General features: G+C 41.4%; 1 protein-coding gene across 1 annotated transcript in view; it reads left to right on the top strand.

The window, feature by feature from the left end:
- The first annotated feature begins 2,464 nt into the window (after positions 1-2,464).
- LOC140243152 (probable methyltransferase-like protein 24) overlaps positions 2,465-19,330 on the top strand; it is a 67,141-nt gene continuing 50,275 nt past the window's right edge. Inside the window, exon 1 of the mRNA XM_072322881.1 lies at positions 2,465-2,983. Within this exon, the coding sequence (XP_072178982.1) occupies positions 2,465-2,983 (519 nt within the window). The remainder of the gene's footprint in view (positions 2,984-19,330) is intronic.

The following is a 19,330-nucleotide window of genomic DNA, read 5'->3' as shown; positions in this document are numbered from 1 at the left end:
CATAACCTTGTTATTAACATTATGATAATCCCCTCCTAATAAGAATATACTCGTTGTCATTCTTGTAAAAAGCGTCTTTTACCTACTTTGCTTATGGTGTGAATTATGAACTCACATTTTCTATAGACAAATTAAATTTCGGTGGGAAAGGGACCGCGACTATTGGGTTATTGGATAATTCGCTTGCAACATGTAAGTGTTCACTTGTGCCCAATTTCATCAATCAGATCAAGGAATAGAAAAATATAAAATATTTTTCCAGTTATAACCAATGAACTTTCGGTTCATTATCTTGATAAGAAGCTACATGTATGACCAATTGCCGTTTTATAGTACAGACAGAAAAAAAAGTCTTCGATGATTACACTGAGTATATGTGGACGTCATTACCCGCAAAAACAGCTAAAAAGATTGCAAATGTTGTAAGAAAATGATAAAAACTGCACACTGAAATGCCTTCGATGATTTCACACAGAGAAAAGAAAAACCCCCAAAACAGGGGGTTTAATGTTGCTCATTACAACGCCACGTTCACTGAAGCTGGTTGAGATTACCGCCGGAAAACACATCCGACCTTGAGACTCGACTCGAGAAATCGACCCGCGCATTTCTCCTTTGTTGGGCATCAGTTCCCAAAGATTGAGCTTTGGCGGCTCAGCACCGACGTTCGTGACCTTGCATCAAGCCCCCAGGTGCTAACCATGTGTGTGTAGAGTCAAGAAAACACCACTAGTCGTACTAGAGTCACCATGAATGTATAGGGCGTAGTACTTACAGTCGTAGCTTGTATACGCGATGCTTTTGACGCGGGTTTGTGTGGATCGGAGCTGGATTTCAGTTTCAGTTGGTTTTATTTCTCCACTTGTACAAAGTAACGAAATCATTACTTTACAACAGAAAATCAACGAGTGTACTTAATAGAAATAGATATAAGTGAATGTATTCATACTATATACGAACATACATGTCAACGTATCTCAAGGTGTACAGGATGGAGGAGACCGTTGTTGATAAGCAGATAAGTAATTTGCTTGACTGGGATTACGGCCTTTGAACGAAATTATATCCTATAATCCTATTATTATTATTATTGTTGTTATTATTATTATTATTATTATTATTATTATTATCATAATTCTCTCTTGAGAAACCCTGGTCCAGCAATGGTAACATGATTTAATGTTTGCATTTTAACCCATTATAGCAAGATTTACAGGCCTGCATCAGCTCCAAGCTATAACTGAACCACAAACAGAAACAATTTCACTTCATTTTGTACCGGACAAGCAATGCAGCTAAGTGCGGACGAACCATCGTTAGTACCGCGGTCATTAGTACATAAAGTTAGGTCATTAGGTGAGATAAGAGACTGGCCACGTGATTGCTCTCCGCCAATCATTTGATTGGGATCCAAATCACCATTCATAATGTCAAATAATGAGTCGATGACAATGTATTAAGGACTCGATGACCTCTTTTACGATTTTCGCAAACAAAGGGGATATGGTTACGTGCTCAATATCATTTGGACGATTAGAAGAAAAAAAAAGCCGCTCGTTGTCAAGTAGTCATATCATCATTGATCATTGGGCGTGAAGTCCTCACTTTGTTTCCATTCTGTTTTCTTTCTCTGTGTCGTCAGATGTTTAAGGTGTTCGCTGGAAGGTCATCGGCCCCTTTCTGATGCATCTCGTCCCAGGGAGAAGGAGCTAGCCGTGCCCGCGCAATCCGACGAGACTATCAAGGGGGCGGGGGAGCCTTTACGGAGCAGCCGCAAGAATTACCGTGGGGCACAACTACTTCCCGACGAGGAGGACGAAATCAGGGCAAAAACGTGCCGGGGCGCCTCGGGGGGTGACCGGTGATGATGAAGGATGGAAGGCGGCTCCAGTTTCACCTCCACGTTCATCTCAGGTTGGCACTCGTTGCATGCAATTATCAGATCGCAGATGCCTTAAATAATGTAGCTAAGACTTCATCCCGTATGTAGCAGCACTCGAGATTTCGTATCGCACATCAGTTCGTCATGCCGTTTTGCAGACACCTTGCCCGAACGTCGAGAGGATCTCTGAGTGGGAGGATTACTGAAGGATAGGTGTGGTTCATATTGCGCGTCATTGCGCGCTCACTCTTCTGTACCACCGACTAACTGACACACTTTCTTTTATTTTTTGTCTCTGGGAGACTGCTGTATATCTTCTTTGCCTCAGTGCAAATTTTGTGATTTGTATTCCTCAGCGCCCAATGAAATTGATTACGACAGACGAACTCTTGCTTCCCTCGACATCACGTAATCAGCGGGTCTCTAATTACCATGACGAAGAAGCACGCCTGGATTCGCTGGAGATTAGCCGTTAGCTGCATCGCAAGAATTGCGCATTTGAGCCTCGGAGTTTTGTGGTAGCGTTACCCTCTACATCTTCGCGCTCCTCCCTAGCAACGAAGCTAGGCTTCCTGCGCCGTGATGATGAGGTCGTTCACACTTTTGTTCCGACCGTTCGGTCGCTCGCTGGGACACAGGATTGCCGTGCAGCTGATAGCGATCGGTTGCCTGTTCATGCTGATTTGCCTCCATCTCCAGTACGAATTCGCCAACAAGTCATCGTCGGCGGCGAGATCGCATCGGCAACCACCGAAGCGGAGAATGTACGATAACCACTTACCCATCGACGACGACAATATACTTTGGTACGGCGAAGGATCTAAGGATCGCCGGCAGAGCTCGGAGAGACTCCGTCGCACCGCCAACGACGAGGATGACGACAACGAACTGCTATATATTGACATTAATGATGAGCAGAGAAACGCAGAGAGACAGGATCGCGTGTTGAACCACGCCCTGGACTCCAATTTGATTGGGGGTGTCAACAGTGGGGGGTCGACGGGGAACCTTGCGGGAGTGGGGCAATACCAGATGGGGAGGAAGGCGTTGCTATCGAAACGGATATCTTCAGTTGGAGACGAATACCCAGCGGTGGCTGAGGTGAGTCATCTGTTCGATATTCTTGATCATCTCCACCTGTGACCGGTGACTATTACGGGAGCAGAAAGAATTTAACTTAGATAATATTCCCTCATTTCCTTCTCCTGCCTGTTATGACTAGTGTGATTTATGATTATGATTATCATCATCATCATCGATCACATAGTGATCACTATGCTTCTTTGAAAGTCAATTTTTGATAGCACAATATATATTAGAAAGTTTCATCTGTCCCAAGTGGAACAAGAGACAGGACGCTCGTATATTGTGATCCAGTGCTTTCCATGATTCATATTTGTTTGTTTGTGTGTGTGTGTGTGTTTGCGTGTTTTGTCAAAAGCATTGTCATGCGCAATGGCACTTGCTAGGTGGCATTTTGAAACTATGCGAGAGAGGACTTTTTGTGACTGTGTTCGAGTTGGTGCAGCACGAGAACTTTTATGTCATATATGATTGAAACCAATCGTGCTATTTGTGTTACTGACGTAGATAGCTTCATAGTTAACATTAACACATAAATCCACGGTGACGTAATTACGTACACGTGTTGGACGAGATGTCAGCAAAGCGCTTCCTTCAGTCTCGACGGGGACAGTAGCATTTGACATGTGAAACTTTGTAAGACAAACAGTAAGTACGGCATTCTTTTTTGACTGAAAACACAAAAACACAAACTTGACAGAATCTGTTGTTGCAAGCGAAGGGAAGTCCAAGTTTCTGGTCAAACTTCCGTGGTTATTTCTAGCGACGACCATTCCCAGTTAGTTCTTTTTTTTTCTCCTGCGCTCGTTTCCTTCTTCGCAATCTGACCATTTCCATCCTGGGACAGAATTCCCTCTATTAACTTTGTTGATTAACCCGTTGCCTGCGGAGATCCGGATTTGGCATCATTAGAATCGATAGGAATGATACAAACCTCGATGACGACGGGTTAAGTCATCGTGACATTTAAAAAAACACATAGAACAGGCAAATGCAATTTCGTTATGGCTATAGTAAAGTCGTCACCTTTTGGTGAAGGTAGTGGGTTTCATTTACATGACATGCAATGTTCACTGTCAAAGTGCAAATGTACTAATTTAATGGAGTATCACAAACTTTTTAAATTCACCCGTAAAATAGTCAATTGGCCATACATATCGTTTCGACCGTTATATAGCTTGACGATAATTTTGATGTGACTTGACGATAGTCAGCGTTAATATATGTGATTTAACGTAAATTCATAAACAGCGCGCAAGAATCTATGTGCTAACATAGTAGAGGGCTTATCCTTTCTAACATAAGACCGTTATAGGCCTAATCTATTTTCTGTGAAATAGCAACGAATATGGAATCACTACACATTATCTTCTGCTTGAGCAGGTTACACCCTCGCACAACGTCTTGTGTACCTGCGAAGCACGTACCAACATAGTGGTGGGTTAGTAAGGATTTTGCGTTTTCCCCGTTTGGTGCAAAAATTGTGCTGTTTTTCAGCTGATAAGGTGGACTTTTATTTTCGTTCACTATACATTCTCACAACTGGTGATCGTTCAGATCGAAGATGTCCCATTGCATACACTCACGAGAAAACGATTTGCTGAGCAAACAAATCCTTTTCCAATTCCCGCTATTTATAACATCGTTCCTGTTATGGTTTGCAGGATGGCACTCCTTTTAGTTCATGTTTGTCTGTGAGCTTGAACTATCAGCCCGAGGATTTATTTTTCTTGTTCATACTTCTGACAATCAGGATGTGGCGTCCATACGCCCCCGGAGGAAAGGCGAGATTTCCTTTATTTTCATGCCTTTGTTTTTTCCTTCAATAAGGTCCTGTCCCGTCTTGAACTCGCACCCCGCGTTTCCATGGACACGCTATAATAATTATTTCCATTGACTACAAAGTACCATGTTATTGTGATCTGCAAACCATCGAAAACATCCAGAATCTCTTTCACTTTGCGTCTGGTTAACCGAAGTGATGGAGCGTGGACAATCGACGAAGATTTGGTTCATTCATCTGTTCCTCCTCGCTAACACATTTCGCCTCCTTGATGTGTTTCTTTTGTAAGGATATCCATGAACCTGCGACTATAACAGCCACTGTGATAATAGCTATAAAAAAATCATCAACTTCACAACGAATGGTTTAGGTAAAGCTCACTGGACATCGGCAGGGCATCAGTATATACACAGGTCATCGCTTCAGACCTACAGTAAATCGTCTTTGAAGAATACCAGAAAGAATGGTTTTGCAAAACGAGATTTACTGAAGCATGGTCAGCTTTAAAAAAATGTGTAAATGAATATAGAATCCAGAACTTTCGTCGTTATTAATTCGTGAAATTAGTTTTCCAAACATAAAGGCCTATTTGTAAGATACTTTTGCCTTAGAAAGATATCAAAAACATCTGGAAAAGTGGCTGCCTTCCTACCATTCTTTAGAACGTTATTTTTATCAATTGCATGTGCACCTTGGTCAGAGGACATTCGGATACCCCCAAAAGTGCCCTTTTGTGTCGTAGTTTATGTTTGTTTGGAAAGTTTCATTTCTCAGTAAACAATGAGAATATGTTTAATGTGAAGAAGTTTTGCCTAGTATCGAATAATCAAAGGATTAAGAAATATTCGTGTTTGCCGACGAGCGATTCTTTTTTTTTTTAGTGGATTAAAGGACACGTTTTCATGATGTGTCTTTTTCAGTGGACGTGCTTCTAAGGACATACTGGCAAACTTTTTTTTTTTTTTTTCACGCAACGCCCAGTACGGGATGTGGCTGGCTTGAAATGTTTCGTATACTGGGTACATTGACCCATGTGGTAAAGATGAGTCACTATGCGAGATTTCGGTCTCAGTGTCACGGCTTTCCATCCGTTCATGAGTTCCTGCTCAGACCAGCAAGGTCACATAATCTCATTCTGCAATTCTCTTTCTACGTATACCGCTCTCTCCAAATCTAATGTACTCATTATGTTTTCCGTGTGTGTGTGTGTGTGTGTGTGTGTGTGTGTGTTTCTGTCAAGTGCGGAAGTCTTTGCCATTGTCTCTTGGAGAGTATTGATCTTGGTCGAACCTGGGCACACACACACGTGACTCCACGGCGAACTCACCGATGGTCTTTCTCGGTCAAATCGCGCAGGGGACATACTGAACGGATGTAGAGAGCAAACACTGTTACTCAATCGTACGTAAAGGCACGTCGTGATGCTGTGTGAAATGTCTATATTTAAATTCCGAGCACTCGATGGGTATGCTCAGTTATATTATCCCCCCCCCCCTTCTCTGCTGAGGGCAAATAGACCCGAAGCTGAATGGAGAGAACAAATTGTTTGCTCCCGTTCAAGGTTGGGCATCTATGTCCCATTTATTCGTTGATTATTGCAAGGTAAATGACAGCCGTCCATGCCGTTGGTCTCTCCATGGATCTACTGTAGCTCTATGGTCTCTCCCATCACTGCGCATAGTTATCTCTGTGCGTGTGCGGGAAAGAGTTTTATACCATCATCACTTTTCTTTTGCCTTCTTCTTAGCTTCCTAATTACTTGCCAACCATACATGGTTATAGTGGAACTTGTTTGCGTGGTGGATAACATGTCAGAACAATAGCTTCATTTTAAACACTGGCAGAATTGATCACCTACTTTTCTTAAACGAGCATATCATTCTACAATAAATGGTGCCAATGTAAATTGTAAATGGTTGTCATACCACGTCTGCACATTTGGATCATCCTTCGACCGCAAAAAATCTGCAGACACATAACGGCGTAATAGCAACGAGCTTTAGATTTGCGACGCGAACGCTAAGACGACGCACCATCCCGGGTTGGACAATGGATACAGCTGTCTCATGCAATCCATGTGCAGAACACCATTATTGGCCTCATGTTATTAGCGTCGTCTCAGCGTTCGCGTCGCATATCTAAAGCTCGCTAATAACAACAAATGACAAACATAATAAAGATAAAATTTTGTATAGACAGTAGCGTGTTCTTTCAGCTCGAGAGCTAAGCGTGAGTCCGCTACTATATTATTACTAAGAAGGAGGAGGAGGAAAAACACGAGATAATGAAAGAGAAGATAAGAGAACGCAGAAAAGAGAAAGAAAGAGAAAGTAATAGAGCGAATAGAATGATGGAGCGTAGGAAAAACAAGTTAAGAAAAAGAAGAGATGATGAAGAAGAAAGGGAAAAGAAGAAGACGGAGGAGAAGAAGGAGAAGGAGAAGGAGGAGGAGGAAGACGTAGAGTGGGTTTTGTGAATTGAGCCTGGCAGTCAATCTAATGAACTTCTGTAATCCATCTCGGAGATTGTAATCAAGCATCGCAGATACGAGCACTCCTGATCTTAGGGAGCCACACGCTCTACAAATTTCACGGCGTGCGCGGAAACAGATCAGAACAAAGACCAAAACTTTGTGCTGCATTCATTCTATCTACGACAATGATTTCTGTACAATTTCTTTGTTTTTAGAGCGTTTTTTTTTCCTTCCCCGCTTCCGGGGAGCGAAACTCTGGGAGTGTCACTGCACTGTGATGGGCGTGTGCTGCGAAGTCCAGCCGTGACTAAACTGGCTCGCCGGGATGCCTTCACTGTTTACTCACCCGTGGAGGGGCAGCCATGGCTACCGATGGTACTTAGTCGATGAGATTGCTCAAAGTCTCGACTGACATTCGGGGCAAAATCATCTTACTTTGGTTTCAGTAGATGAGGGAAAGGGCACTGAAAACAAAAAGAAGAGAGAATTCTCGGCACGAAGGCTCACGCAAATATAAGGGTTAATGTACTTTTGTATCTGTGGTAACATTTTGGCGGAGAATATTCTCTTACATACTATGAAGACGAGTTTCCAAACAAAAGAGTCAAAATGATGAATGCATGTGCACTTTCGTCAAACATTGGTTCTTCCAGAACTATGACATCACTACTACTGCGAGTTTACATCTTGAAAAAGATAAACAAAGAGATAAAAATGCAAGTATAAAGGGAAAAAGATTTGACGAATTTCAATTATGACTGGTTTACGAGGTGTTACACAGAATGACCCACAGCAAATATCATTTTTGATCAAAATAGTGTATACATTTCATGACTTTTTAAATTTCAAAATCTTGATCACATTATGAAAAAAATAATATGGTATTATACACATTCATGGTGTTTTGTATTTGAGGGGAATCTTACAAGAGTTTGTGTCATACAATTGGCCAACAGAGCAAGGAATGCTCAATTGAAAAAAAAAAGTCATATTGGACTGTTTGAGCTTGATAAATGAAAATGATAATTTTGATCAGTAATGTTGATCAGTTTCTGTCTTCTCAGAACATTTCATAATACAGGATGTTGGACATTCCTCTGCCGTAACTCCGTGACATTTAAACCCCAAAGTACGACTTGGTTAGATAATCAGTTTATCTATAGGGCCTTGTCATAATGAACTTCGCACGACATTTTTCGAGTGCTAAATAGCCGCTGATTAAGCACCTAACGGTCAACTGTTATTACTCTTGATACAACGTTCGTGCGATAAATTTGTCCCGCTTTACCGCTTTACTTTTTTTTTTTAACGACAGCTATACGACACAGACGTGTGAAGTGCAAATAAGGGATGACAGGCGATAGGGCTTGTTTGGTTCAAATAAATTGGCAAGTATATACTGTATACACCACTGCCTAAGCTTGTTAAATGACCGTAAAAACTTGTAGGCAGGGTTTATTACAAGCGTTTAGAAGCTTGTTATCGCTATATTAATCATTACTGAAATTAGACGTTGAGGGCCCGGAGTTATTAAACACTGTCATGATAGCGCGCGGGATCATTGTGCAGCTTATAATATATACTGCACATAGACAGTTATGGCGTTGTTGTTATTCTATACGCGTAATACCTGTAATATACTACTTGATCTTGGGGCTCGCCCGGGCTAGTCTTGAAACTCACGAGGCAGCTTTAGATAGGATGCTTTCATCACCAAACCCTAACCTATACTCTGCGAAAGATCCGAGAATTAAGGGTCAAACTTAAGAGTTTAGGGATCAAATATGCGAGGTCATGTTAGACGCCATGCTCCTCTACGACCCATTTTCGTGTGCACATGACATAGGGTGCTTTTTTTTGGAAAATGTTTCACAAAGCAAAGAAAGATCGACTTCAGTATGCTTTGTCGCTCTTATGTATGGTGTCACAACTATCCCAGTCACCTTATGACTTGCCTACCTTTGACTAACTTTGGTCTTAATTACTATAACTTCACGGTAAGGAAGGAAGTGAAACTTCAGATCGCACGCGTTATGAATACATAATATGGGACTAGTGTGAGAGTACATACTGAATATCGTTCACGAAACAAGACTAGGTAGCCTCGGTATTGAAATATCACAGAAAAAGTAATACTTCAGGGCAAAAAAGAAGTGTGTGTGTGTGTGTGTGTAAATGTGAGTGTACACGTCTTTTCTGTGGGATTTTCTTTTCTTTCTTTCTTTTTTTTTTTTTTGCTTCATCCACATTAGTATGAGAGGGCGTGCTTTCACAATTCACGTGCTTCTTGCATTTTAATTGAAACGTCACCTCGGTCACGTGACCACACAACACCCTCGGTGAAAGGTCAAGTGGTACTCTGACCGCTGCCGCCGGAAGACGTAGATCGACTCACTGACGCAGCACGTCTCGGTCCTCAAGTTTTACAGGTGGATGGAGGAAACCGGAAAGTCGTGAAGAGGATGAATTTCGAAGAAAAGAAAAAAAAAAGAAGACAGAGACGAAGATGCAAAAAACGAAGAAGAAGAAGAAGAAGAAGAAGAAGAAGAAGAAGACGAAAGGAACGAGTGTTAATTGAAAAAGATCCCAAGAAAGAAAGAAAAAAGTTATTTGATATATTCATTGCTGTGATTTAATCCTTGTCACTGATTATGGTAATATTTTAGTAGTAAAAAAGATTAATCCTATACAAGGTGTATGCACAAATCAGAAGTATAAGTGGCTTTGATAGTTATAAAATCTATACATAAGACAGAAAGAGTGAGAGCAGCGAAGTTTATATAGGATTAGTAGGCTACATTCAGTGGTAGCAGAAGTACTACTACTACTACTACTACTACTACTACTACTACTACTAGTAGTAGTAGTAGTAGTAGTAGTAGTAGTAGTAGTAGTAGTAGTAGTAGTAGTATACTGGATAAGTTGCAGCAATCTGGATACCAAAAAAAAGTAACAGTAAAAGTATCAAACGTAGTAACCTGTGAGGGCCCTGCGTGGGACGGGAGATGCGAGGTAGCATTTTAAGACATAGAAATAGTGTGAGTCAGTAAAGATTAGGGTTGGGACTTGTGGTGGTTGTCGTATAGTAGTATTGGAAGAAGAAGTGACATTAATCATATCGTAGAAATGGTAACAGTACAGTAGAAGTACCTAAAGTAGTAATGTAATAACCCTGTGGAATAGCGGACGTTGCACGAATGCCAGGCTTGATGTAATGTATCGTTCAAGTGACTTTATTATCATTATTAATACGTCTATGACGAGAGAGCAATTGTAATATAATCGAAATTTAAGTCATCAGTCATTCTTGTTTATTGAAGTGCAAATATTAAAGCTGCAATTTTCCGTGTGCCATAAAAACCGCCGATAATTGCCATTTCACTCACGAACTCGCTCGCTCTCCCATAAGAACTGAATGAAGAGGAACCCGATACGTTAAAATTTTGAGCACGAGTTGACCACAATAGACACGAAAAAGAGAAAAAACTAAGGGAGTTCTAAGCAAGAACCGATGATTCTGCTTCAAGCGATCCGCGTCTTACGAGCGGCATCAATTCCGTTGTTGCGCACGACGTCATCCTTGTAAAATTTGATACCATAAGACGGCATGACCTTTCGTCGAGATAGCTACCGCACTTAATGAGCCGGAATATCATTGGTGACAACGATATGAAGGAATTGGAACCCGCATCAATCATTTCCTTGATTAGAAAATCCATTATCGTAAACACAGAGAGACTTATACGATCCCTCGCTGAAAGCTTTTTACTGAATCCGTATTCTTTGCGCCTTTAATGATCAATCTATATGGATTATGAAGAGTTTTGCATGGTTGTAAACAATGTATATGATGATGCTATAATGGTTTCTATTTCATAGCACTGGTGCGATTGTTGAGGCGTTTCCATCGACTCAATGTCTTACCTTCTAATGCTGTAACAAACCTCAGGCAGTTACATAATAACTGCCTGAAGCGAAGAATCGAACATTCACGCACCGCCCCAACCAGCACTTTTTGTTCCGTCGTCATGTCATCTTACGTAGATCTGAAATCATTCGCGTGTACTATAAACAATGAATTCCTTCATGCGTCGAGACAGACAAATTCGTCTTTTGCTTCGTTCAGCAAGGGAAGCAAATAAATGCCTTTCTTCCCTTCTTTCCTTCCTTCCTTCTTTCTTTCTTTCTTGATTTCTTTCCGTCTTTCCTCCTTTTATTTACATTAGCAGACGCAGCTGTGGTGAAAGGACACATGTCCGTGTCATAGAGTAGGTGTAGCAAAAAGTGAACGCGGGGCAAGTTACTAACATTTATGATGAATTCAAGACGCGGCAAAATGGAAAATGCGAGAGATAGAGGATCCCGTGATCCCGGTACAGACGTGGCCCGTGTTATGGTTAATTTCCCGCCTTTTTTTCAAGATGAAATTCATATTTTGATATCAAATCAGGGAGGCACATGAACTTTTTGATGTGTCGTCTTGTTTAGGAGTAATGTAGGATTAATTAAGTGTGACTGCCATTTGATTGATTACAAGAAAACTATGTCTTGATCGAGTTTGGTGGCGTCTCTTTTCGAAGGGAGGATAGGCTGTTCAAAGGCTTAGGCATCTAATCTCATTCTTCTCGTCAGCGGTGTACATCGCAGGATGTAGTAACCCACTGTGTTTGACTGTCGAGAATGCTCGTAAATTTGTTCTCCGAAAAGAGGCTTGTTTACCGGGGTTAATGTCTCTCTCAAGACGTATTATAGCAACGTCGAGTGCTTTGGCATTGCGCCGACAAACCAACGCTCTACTGGAACATTAAACTTGCGCATGCGAGAATCTGCTCCGTGACAGCAGTCGGAAAAAACAAACACCGCCTTTATAACACACAGCGAGCAGTTGCGAAATTAACGACGTGAGACAACCCGCGCTATTAATCTCCGTAGCGCAATAATGTCATTCCGTGAAGGTAACAGTGCTCAGTAATGTATACAGCGCATCGCTGCACGTCTCGCGAAAAGCAAAACATGAAGAATGTCGTCTCTGTACGTGGTGGTGGTGGTGGTGGTGTGGGGGGGGGGGGGGGTGGCAGCATACCTCGTCAGCCTACGCTTATTTTCATTCATGCTCGTGATGTAGGCATGTGCTATGTTGCGAGAAATTGTTGCGAGGAAGAACGGGTGTAGAATAAGGGAGGAGGGAGAGCGAGGGACAGTGAGGGGAGTAGGGATGGGAAAAAACATGGCAAGCGAAAGAAAGAGTTGGACTGGAAGAGAGAGAGAGTGGAAAGCGATCGAGGAGAGAACTGCATAGATAGATTGTATAGCGGGAGGAGAAACACCTGTAAGGACCTGAATGATATCCTATATACATAACGAGAGGAAAAAGAAATGAGATAAGGTACAAAAAGAACCACAAACTCTTGAACTCAACGCAGCTTAAACAATCGTCGTTGTAGCATGTAACTGTGCAAAATGATAAGTAGCTAAATGGGACCAGGGAGGTGAGACGGTTTCGTCCCATCCTTGATGGGACGGGTCTATGGGACTAGCTTTTCCCTCCCATGACTAACTGTATGTAATGCTGCTACAGATCGAACCCTGTTATTATTTTCTATCAATGGATGATTATTCCGAAAATTTGAATATTCTTACCACGATAAATTGCATGGCATAATGTACCATGCGCTGCACAAAAAACAAAATAAAATCAAAAACAAACAAACAAACAAACAAAAACACGACTGTATTTTAATTGGTTTTGCTTAAGTTCCTGAAAACGTTCGAGAAGGGCGTTTATCTGAGAAAACTATGTAAAACCTAAGCATAGGATTCGCTGCTCTCCGGGCGTTGGTCAATCCATTACTACATTGTATTTCGAAGCGGGCCAATCAATGAACAGCGAACTTCGTTGCTCGTCTCTGACGCACTCGTAATTGTGAATGCGTACGTAGAGCGTGAATGCGCACTGGGAAAAGTTCATTATACCAGCGAGGACGGTGACATTTCTCCACTCGATTTGCATTGAGCACCGCGCTTCCGAGAGCCTCATTGTCCAGTATTTTACCTACACATATATTATTCCTGCCACGAGGACACCTTCAGCATTAGCGGTTCCCGAGAAACACCTGTAACGGGTGTGACTTTCACGCGTCACACACTCTCGCGCGCATGCACACACACTTACTAAGTACATCGCGTATACACGCTCATGAATTGCCATTTCGCTCTTCCCCCTAAAAAAGTTCATTAGATATTCTAGGAGCAGGTGATCCGTCTGCACGTCGCAGTGATATTTGCTCAGGCTGCAATGTGTTTTAGGTGAAATGAAGTGAAGTGTTGAATGGAACCAGTAGTGGCGTTCTGTGTCCTTTAATATTCCTACATGGCGTGAAGAACACTACCAGCAGCCATTCGCTCTTGTGTATGTGTCTAGGCCATACTGGGCCTCACGTTTTCGTCGGCAGGTCCATGCCTAGAATATTTGATGATCCAGAGCCCACATCCATCACACTATACACAAAATCGTTCAAAAACACTTGTCATTTTAGCAGGTGATCACTATCACAGAATTGTTTCTTTCTGCATAACTCTAAACACTAAAACGTGGTCTTGCGCGTGAAGTCGTCCATACACTGTCATCTGCACTGAAAAAAGATAGTAATATTCAGACAATTATCTATGTCCTTCTCCTTCGTTTCGACTACATTATCGACCTTACTTTCAAGTTGCAGTCCTTGGAAGTGGAATCCACAAGGGAATGTATATGCATTATGCATTCCTGGGAAGCAGGTATGTATAAGTGCATGATGCAAACTGCTTGCGTCACCTTTAGGGGTCGATTCACCCTTGCCCCCCGTTTTCCGGTTCTGCCAACTCCCTCCTTCATCACCCCCATCTCCCTTTCTTTCTCTCTCTCCTCCTGCTCCTCCTCCTCCTGCTTCCCCTCCCTCTTCCTCATTATCATTCTCCATTCAACCTCATGGTTTTGAATCACGTCACGTGACCATTAGTATGACTCATCTTCCTCTTAACTTACCCCCCCCCCCCCTTATGATGACACCAAGCCTCTTACTATGCCGTTTGAAAAAGATAGAATGAGAGAGATGGGAGGATGGGGGGGGGGGGGGGAGAGAAGGAGAAACCTCGTAACCCACTTTCACATTAACCGAAGTAGGACAGAGCAATTTCTTGCTGTCAAAACGCGTAGATCTCCTTTCCCCTTTTTCCACATTTCCGTTTCTTTCTGAGCACATTGCTGGTAAGACTTCGAGCATCCCCATCGACCACAAGGGCAAAAACAGATGAACAGGTGATCTTAGGAGACAGCATTGATAAAGGGATAAATGCCCGCTCCCCGAATAAAGAAATGTCTTTTTCTTGCTTTAACTTAAAAGAAAAAAAAAACATATATGTCAGAAACCCTAGAATAAAAAAACAAAGCAAACTTGCTCCGGGTGATATTGGCAATCGAAGTTAGTATATATAGTTCCACATTTATCATGAACAGCTTGGAAGACTGAATGCTTGAGCAGAGATTGATGCACAGGACACTGCGTGCTTGCTGCGGTTTTCTTCATTGTGGTCTCTAATTGTGTGTAGGGTGCTAAATATGATGGCAATTTCCCTTTTGTAGAGACATAAAGCTGAAATGGATTAGTGGATCAGATTTTCGACTTTTAAAAAAGAGGAACAGAGTTCGAATCCAGCCCACTGCTTACGTCTTTGACAGTGTATGTGTTTGTTTGTTTGTTTGTTCATTTTCCATCTGAGAAGATGGCTGGATAGCCCATATTCAGCTACGTTAAGCTGGTCTTCCATGGGGTCCAGTTGGATGTGAGGTGGGACCACTTCACCGGGTTAAACACCCTGCTCTTTGCAATGAATGAATGAAGCGGGATCTTTTACGTGCTTGAGTTGTTGCTCTCTCATACACGGGACCTCCATTTTATGTCCTATCCGAGGGACAGAGTGTTTTGCCTCTTGCTAGAGGGGACGGTGTGTTTACACACAACATTGCTCAGTCCAGACTCGGGTTCGAACCCGGGCCGCGTGATCGTGAGGCAGACGCGCTACCGACTGAGCCAACTCATCGCCCTTAAACCCATCATACCCATCATGCACAATGTTTGTCACTTTCGACCCTTGCAGATGTAAAAATGGGCCATTGGCGGCAATATTGGGGTTAATGATAATATGTAATGACAAAGACCTCTGGTAGAGCAGTGCCAGTGCTGAAGGGGTTAGCCAGGGTAAAGAAGACCATATCACATAAGATGTCATACTTTTAGAACCCGTCTTGTCAATTCATTTATTCATCTATTTTTTCATCTCTAACAAAACACGTAAATACGATTTTCTTTTTTTCTTTTTTTTTCATACAGAAGATAAGTGTTGAATTATATTGACATAACAAAGTATAATAATGAACCATAAGTATGCCAGTAATAAGGAATAAGTTTGTTGTCATTTTGCTTATAGACCCATCATGCCCATTATCTACAGTCTGTGTGATTTCTGCTGAAAGTGGTCACGTATAAAGCCTCTGTATATATAAATCAAGATATTGATGAAGCATAAAAATAACAACATACAGGTGTATTTGCGATATTTCTGTATCCTCCTATCTTTTTTTTCTAGATCATTCTTTCTTACATTTTCTTTCTTTCTTTCTTTCCGGTGTATTTGTTACGCTTCTGATTCATCTTAAACAATTAATATTACGAATGGCAAAAATGTTTCATGCTCTAAGTAAGCTAACGAAGGGGCCCCACTTTAATCAATACATGTAAGCAAGCATGATCGACAACGTCTTCAAAATGTGAATTGAAAAACCGTTCTGTTGGGATGTATACGGTGGAGGAATTGGAGTACAAGACATGGCAGCAGAATCGATAAAAAGCAATTATATTTTCAGTTTAACGTTTATACTTTGTCTGTCAAAAGGTCGCCTAGGCAGTGATCAAATTTTGATTTGCGCTTTGCCCGCTCGCTCACCGGCGACCATGACCAAGACTGCATGTACATGTCTCCGCGAGATTAAATTCGCTCGAAGCAGAACTGAGATAAAGCATGAAAAGGGATTATACGATCCCCAGTGAAATCGTTTTGACGTCTGTGCGATTACTCTTACAGTTCCGAACGAGCCGAAATAATGAAAGTACAGTCAATGAAATTTGCTTGCCCGAAAGGGGGGGGGGGGGCAGAGGGAAAAGGTTTATGTTTGTTGTGTTTCACAACAATACATTTAAAACCAACGATGAATTAGTCATCAACGTTCGAACTTGTCGATAATTCCAAGTCTGCCGCAATTGCATTACGTTCACACTCAGAATTACAGCTAAATGATTTTATGCCACCTTATTTTTCATTATGTCTTACGGCTTTTTTTGTTTAAATTGTGATATTTCTCTCTTCAATACTTATCGTCATGCGAGCTATTTTCCTTTTCTTTTTTAAACGTTGATTATTATTTCATGTTACTTATACACCCGTAGTCTACCAACATGTTTTCAGTGAATTAGCGCGTCGGAATATTAACGCAGTTGGTTCAAAAGTGATTTTTTCCAGAAATACAGTGTATGTAGTATTTGTAGTGCATGGTAGCAGCAGCAGTTGAAATACCGTCATCGATAGGTCCGTTCTTTTTTGACACTCGAATTTCTTTAAAGGTACTAGCCCACATTTGTAAACCCACGAAAATCAAAACTGCATAAAACAGGTCCAATATGACTTCAAGTGCAAGTTATAACAGTAACATACCTCACCTGTTGTTCTTTGTCTATACCATTCGATAAAAGAGAGAACATCATCGTTTTAAAATCAATTTTCAAACCGGGTCAACCCGACCCAAAATCGAATTACGAGCGCGGGCTAGCTACGTACTAACTGCGACCAGCCCCAACGTGCAGCGTTGGGGCTGTGCCGTTTTCGCATTCAGATCGAGGAGTTGTACAAAACGGGTGCCGTTTCGGCGCTATATTTCCTTAATTTTTCAACAAATTTTTCAAACAAACTACTAGGAATACTTACATGGGTCGATTAAACCTAAATGATTAATTTCGGCGACTGTTTGATGCATTTCATTGCTTATGATGCAGAAAATGTTGTCTTATAACGCGAATATCTTCAGCTCACCGATGCTCACTGAAACTCAAAATCACTTGCACAGGCGCACAGCATGCATGCAGTGCAGTGCATTGAGAGCATGCGTAATGCGTACTAATGGATATAGCAGCAAGTCTCTCCACTGTTGCAGTAGGGCAGGCCGCTTATTACTCCTAAAAAAAAATGTAGAAAATTTTGCAGTTTCTAGATAAATGGGTGAAAAAAACCAAGTCGAAAAGGTAATGTATTAATTGCCACTGTGTTTATGATAGAAATTTAGCCGTGCTTTATTTGTGAAGTCGCCGTGAATGTGGCAGTGATTTTTGCTCCCGCTCAGCTGCGAGGTAGCCGCCAGGACCGCGCCTTGCGGCGCGGTCTCCGGGGCTATCTACTAGTACGTACATGTTACTTACACATGTATCGCATGCAAGTAGTACGTACGTGGACCGGAGCTAGCGAGCGTTATACGCATGCATACGGTGCATTTTCATTTATTTTTATGAAAGTAATGGACTAATTGGAACGAAATTTTTTACAGGTGTTACTGCAATCATACCCAAACTCCATGCTAACTATGAGACCAATTGCTGCAGGTTTACAAATGTGGGCTAGTACCATTAATGACACGATAACACAGAAAATTCCGTCATTACTTTTTGTAAACATTTTCATTCTGATAGTTGAAAATGTTACCAACAATGACCAAGCAACGGCTTCTTTGTAGAAATGTCCAACTTTGTTCAAAACACCACACCCTAAGAAAAAAAAAGTTCTTTTGAGCACCTTTAAATGGTTCTCAGCACTGTCAAAATAGCGACATTTTTTGGTGCTCGTGAGAACCTTCTTAAATGATACCTGTCAGCACTATTTGCAGAAGGTGCCCATTAGAACCTTTTCCAATGGAATGGTGCTCATGAGCACCATTTTGACCAAAAGGTGCTCACACCCATTTTAAAGGGTGCTCATGACCACCTTTAGCAATAAAATGGTGCTGATCGGCACCATTCATAAGGTGCTCATGAGCAGAATTTCATTGGAAAAGGTTTTAATGGGTACCTGTGTTAAAAGGTGCTGACCATTTAAACTTGTTCTCACGAGCTCCAAAAAGGTGTCGCTATGGTGACAGTGCTGAGAACCATTATTGGTGCTTAAAAGAACCCTTTTTCTTTCCTTAGAATGTAGTGTGTAAGTTGATATCCGTGTATTTTTGGTGTGTTACACACGCAGTGCTGGTAAGATGCTTACTATTTACATTGAAAATGTGCATCACAAACTCTTTTCATCTCATCAGTCAAATATAGGTACAAAAGCATATCATAAAAATATTCAGACAAGATGACTGTCAGAGGCTGAGAAGGAGTTATTCTGGCTTGTGAGTCCTTTATCAATTACTAGGATTGCAAAGGAAGCTTCGGTATGCTGTCACTTGACAGCGAATCGATGTTGGTGTTTGTTGTTATCAGATTTAATAATTTAGAAATGGTTTGATCAGACTTATCAGCACTCCATCCACAAAACTGCTTGAAGAATTTATGGACCAATAATAGGCATCTTGCGAATAGATAGATAATTAAATCAAAACATAGTAAGTTAACGGGTGAACGAATGAATGAATGGACAAATGGATGGATGAATGAATAAATGAATGAATGAATAAAGAAATAGATAAATGAATAAATAAATAAATAAATAATCAAATAAATAAATAAATAAACTGGAAAATAATAATGAAAAAACACACATATAAAAATAAATAGATTCCTAAATCAATCAATCTATCAAAGTCCTTCTTGATTGGGTGGACATCCATTTATTCCATTGTCAGGGATTGATTGTGCCCCTCTCTTCAATTTCATAGTTTTACCTGAATAATAATGCCCAACACAGGAATATACATGGGCCATATACTTTCCCTTTACTAAACTCGCGTGAACTGAAAGAACTGCGCCCAAAGTGACCAAACAAACCGTGACCACCCCTCCCCCCCCCCCTTCGGGCAGGACGTTGAGGTTGGATT

Source organism: Diadema setosum, chromosome 19, assembly GCF_964275005.1.
Source record: "Diadema setosum chromosome 19, eeDiaSeto1, whole genome shotgun sequence".
NCBI lineage: Eukaryota > Metazoa > Echinodermata > Echinoidea > Diadematoida > Diadematidae > Diadema > Diadema setosum.
This window is presented reverse-complemented; position numbering and strand designations above follow the sequence as displayed.